Source organism: Austrofundulus limnaeus, unplaced genomic scaffold (genome assembly GCF_001266775.1).
Source record: "Austrofundulus limnaeus strain Quisiro unplaced genomic scaffold, Austrofundulus_limnaeus-1.0 Scaffold2271, whole genome shotgun sequence".
Classification (NCBI taxonomy): domain Eukaryota; kingdom Metazoa; phylum Chordata; class Actinopteri; order Cyprinodontiformes; family Rivulidae; genus Austrofundulus; species Austrofundulus limnaeus.
Genome location: NW_013954673.1, coordinates 12,437 through 17,531, shown reverse-complemented (window position 1 = coordinate 17,531; position 5,095 = coordinate 12,437). Strand labels below are relative to the sequence as shown.

Below are 5,095 nucleotides of genomic sequence, written 5' to 3'. Positions count from 1 at the left end.
GGGATTTGAACCGGTGACCTTCTTGCTGAGAGGCATCAGCTCTACCAACTGAGCCACCGTGCCGCCTAAAATACACATTTTGATGTTAAAACACCTCTGAACTAAATGTTAAAGCGTAAACATGAGACATTTGAGGGAAAATGTCTGCCGTTTGCTCCGCGGCGTGTTTCCCTCGCTGTTTTGATATAACGAGTGAATCGATGAGCGGAGACCAACAGCGCCGTGGCTCTGCCTGTTGGCTCATCGCGCTGCCCTTTTCTCTTTGCTCCCACAGATAATGGGGAATTCATACGCGGGACAGCTGAAGTCGGCTCGCTTTGAGGAGGCTCTGCACAACTCGATTGAGGCGTCGCTGCGCTCCACCAGCGGAGACCCACAGCCCATCTTCACTCAGCTCTACTTAGAGCCGGAGCAATACCCAGGTAACATGAAAGGTAATAAACACAAACTGCAGGCTGATTACAAACTATAAATAACGCAGAACTTTGATGCTGACAATTGTTGGTTTAGAACTTAAAAAAGAAGCAACACTTACCTATTCTCATCTCTTTGAGTAGTAATATTAATGTGCCTTACATATTGCATATTGTTTTAATAGGATTTTATAAGGTAATTAAAACTCAAGTAAAGGGATCCCTGTTTAGTTGTAACATTAGACTTTATTTGATAACCATATATTTTAACTGTAAAATAAAGACTAAAAATATTGTAGACTGTTTAGTTTTGTAAATTTTTAAATCAAGACTAAGTTACCTAAAGACAATAAGAGAGTTACATCTGTCTACTTAACCAGTTCACTTCTATTGTGTTTGAGCAAATGATGTCATTTTATTGGGGGGTGGGGTTGGGGGAGGGGTGGGGTTTATATTGACTGGATCAAATTATTGTGGCATTAATAACCACCCTGCAAATTACACCTATGGATCAGATGACTSCAGTCCCGCAGGTACACGCCTCTCACATGGCTCACAGTTAAAATCCACAACGTGCACTTCTTCCTGTTGTCTCCAAACGGCTGTTTGTTTCACAGGATTCAGGAAAATCAGCGAGTCTGTTGTTGTGCAACGAGGCTGCTTTTAGAGTTGGGCTGTAGGCTTGGAGGTCAACAGACAAAAGATAAAGTGGAGGAACAAACCTTTTAAGCTGCCGTTGTGGAAAGGACATCAGGGCCCTCATGGATAAATGGTGCGTACGCATTAAAAAGTTGCGTGCGCCAGGTTCTACGCCCACGTTGGGTTGTATCAAAACCAACGTTGCGTGAAAGTGTGCGTAAATATACGCACATTTTCACCTGCCGTGAGAATGTGCGGCAGCCACGCAAAGTTTTTCAGTCGACAGTTTTAACCCACAAAGTCACGAATCTGACCTGAATCCACAGAAATATGACTCTGTTCTGTTTTCTGGATGTAAGGAGCGTCTGAACACGGTGTTAGACTTTTAGTTTAGTTTGAGTTTTTATTGTTTAAACTCGAACGATGATGAAGCTGAACCCCGGGACTGAAAATCATTTAACCTTAGACAAGAAAATAGATCAGCCTAAAAATGATCAAAGAACCTCATTCCAGTCTGTAAACTGTAAAGTGTTTATATTGTTGTCACGTAGTTGGAAACACACGCAGAGCACRTGCCTGSGAGGTGCACACACAGCTGAGGAAAATAAAATGCGTGAATTGTCTAAGAMACATTTTAATTCTAACTGAGAAAAAAACGTCAACTCAGCAGATTAATTCACAACAGCTCGGCTGTGATGATTCCTCAGTCCCACAAGACACAGACAATAGATTTGCTGAGTAAAGTTGTGCGTAATTTATGGATCAATGTCAGCTGCTCTGCGGGATGATATCACCACAAGAAGAATTGAGGACAGCGTGTTTTTTTTAAAATTAATTTATTTTTTGTCACACCTAACAAATTACAATCAGGTATTTTACTGTAGTTCTGAGTCGAGCCATGTAGCTGATCTGAATGAAAGACTTCATGATTGTGGCGCTGCGACTCACTCGTTCCTTCACTTCAACTATTTAATAAATATTTTTCTAAATTTCTACCAAACTTATCAGTTCCTCTGTGTTTACATTTATTAAAGACGTGTAAAGGTGGAAATGTCTGTCAGCCTCGTGCACCGCTGCAGCACACATGCACACACCAACACACCTCGCGAATGACAAACTCATTTTTTACACCCCACTACTTATTTAGACAGTTTTTCTCACTCATTCTGCATTTAATTTATATTTTTCCTGCATCTAAAAATCATTTCTGATCCCACAGAGAGGAGAATCTGAGGAGAATCTCACACGCTGGACACATTTACATCTATCTTACATATTGAAATGGAGGCGTGTCAGGGGAGGAGTCTCGGGTGCGCTCAGTTCCACATTCGTTGGGATGTATAAAGGAAAGGCGCGCAGGAACATGCGTGTGCACGGTTTTATGCATCTGAATTTTTTTGGTGCGGTGTACTTTTCTAAATTTGTCCATACGTCAACTTTTAGTGTGAAAGCTGCGCAATCCTTTATGTGTGAGGCCCCAGATCTGCATATCACTGGAGACGCTGAGGGGCTTATCAAGTATTCTCACCATTGAGATCTTTTTTTTTTTCTGTGCGTTTTTTGGCACATATTTTGTTCCAAAATTTTTGTGCCTAAACAACAGTTATTATATCAAAATGTTCAGCTTCTTCAGGAAATGCTGGCTATGACTTCTGGTATTTCAGCAATTTAAACTTTTTTATGTTGTTTTTGTTGAGCTTTTTCTATCATGCTTTTCCTCATTGAAAATAATAGAGCTGTTTTCAACAACCTTAAATCTCTTCAAAATATTTATAAATCTTTACTGTACTTTTTACTGTTTGTTCTTGTTGTGCTTTTTTAACTTCTTTTCTCTAATTATGAATTCCTTCTGCTTCCATTTTGCTAATTTGAGCTTTTTCTGTATTTTTAGCTATCATATCTTTGCAGCTATTCTGCAATTTTCAAAATTCTCACTTCCTTGAGCKGCTTTCTGCTAATTTACTCTGATTTTTGTGGTTTTGTCTTTTTTATTTTTATTTTTTGTATTCACCTTTTTGTGATACTTTCAGCTTCTTACTACTTATTTCAGCAATCGTTCTCTTTCTGTTTCTTTGTGTTAATTCCAGCTATTTCAGCTACTTCTTTTAGCTATTTGTTGGCTAGTTTCAGCTTTTTTTTAAATATTCAGCAAAAAATCTTTCAGCATGAAGCATCCACACTGCATTTTTGCAGGAAATACAAATTCTCTAGTTAAAACTGTACTTTTGTTTCCACCTTTTAGATTCCCCACCCACCAGGATGGCACAAGCGTCCTCTGTCTTCTTTGGCAGTCAGGATGTGGGAAGAGACTGCAGTTTCCTCAAACCTCTCGCCTCCACTCCTGGAAACAAGACCCTGCCAATAGGTGAAGACCTTTTTCAGTGCATGTATATTTTGTTTATAGCTTTCAGTTCATTCTAACTCTGCAGAGCTCTGCAAAGTCACACTGATGCCGCGCCACGATTAAGATGCTGGTTCTCATTCACTTTTATGTGAGCCTTGTCCTTGTGCTGAAATGGTGTTGCTTAGATACAGGCTGTCTGTTTATGCAGTGGAGCATAAGAAGTCTTGGCTGACCATGAAGCAAAGATTAACCTCTGCTCAGGTCCGCTCAGACACACACACACATGCAAATACACACATCCGTGTGCACACCAGTCGATGCTGGAGGAAACAAAAATGCTGTAATGATTTTTTTAAGGCCTTGCTACCTATTAGATGCTTTACAAGGTTGTGGTATTGACAAGTAAAGGCTACACGCAGCGATCAATGTGGCAGCGTCTTGCACACACGGTGGATATGAGTTGGGAAAACCTCCTTTCATAACAGACATATATGTATTGGAAATCAATAACACGGTGTTAGTACCGACTCATTTTGATTTATCGCTTGTCTTCTGCAGACAATTACATGCTCAGAAAATGGATTTATATTCAGTTTTATTATCTAAATTTTACCAGGGATTAAAATATTTGAATAGCTGATGGGTGACACATTGATTTACGATCGATGGGCCTTAAATTTCAGCAGAGACAAGGCCGGAAGGCTCAAAGACTCAAGTGCATATTGAAATATGAGGGATTGAGTGGTTGAGTGGCTTATTATTGCACAAGACAGTTTATAGTTCTTTCATTCTTCTTTTTCATTTACCCACTTTTTCATGCAGTGATGCAATCACCTTGGACAGGTCACCAGTCCATCACAGGGACACATCGAGACAAATGAGACAATCATTCATGCTCTCGCTCACTCATAGTGACAATTTAGAGTTGCCAGTTAACCTAACATGGATTATTTTGAACTGTAGAAGGAAATCTGTCAACTCTTCAGACCAAATATCTTTTAAACAAGCAGAGTACAACAAGTGTGGAAAACTTACCAGAAAGCACACTGGGGCTGCAGCTGCTGTAGACTGTAGCCGTGTCTCCACGAGCCAAGGCACAAGTTGCAAACTCTTCCAAACTCTTCCAGGAGAGAGGCGAAGGAGATGAGCGCGCACAGCTGGAGCTGGACGAAGCCTTCTGCAACGAGCACAAATTCTAGGAGGTTTTGACCCAACGCACAGTTACACACATTTATAAACAGTGCCGCTTAAGCCGCGTGCTGACACAGAGAGACACACTGCCGTGAAGACACACCTGCACCTGAGCAGAGTCGAATAGAGTGAGACTTGACAACGTAAGCGGAGCTTATTTGGTGACTAAAAATTGCAAGACAATAGTAGTATTTTCTGAGTTTTTGTGTTCAAGTGACATATGAGCCGTTTCTTAAAAATCCCCRCTTATTTTCATGTGCACAGCTTGCAAAACTCTATTCTAAGCCAAGCACAATATTTTGTTAACCATGCATTGTAAAAAGAATTTTGTAATGAAACAGGATGTTAATTATTGCCACAAAAGGATGTTTGTCAGGATAGAGCTTTATAATAGATGTTGGTGTGTAGAAAACTATGCAGTGTTCTTGACTGAGTTACTATTGAGAATGTATTGAAAATTAAACTAATAACTAAGATTAATGCAACTATATATATACAGTATATATAT

The 5,095-nt window shown here is 39.9% G+C and overlaps 1 protein-coding gene across 1 annotated transcript in view; it reads left to right on the top strand.

Moving 5' to 3' along the window:
• LOC106537363 (GREB1-like protein) overlaps positions 1-5,095 on the top strand; it is a gene marked incomplete at both ends in the record, with an annotated part of 17,979 nt that overhangs the window by 4,814 nt on the left and 8,070 nt on the right. Inside the window, 1 exon segment of the mRNA XM_014034740.1 lies at positions 3,295-3,417. Coding sequence (XP_013890194.1) covers positions 3,295-3,417 — 123 coding nt within the window.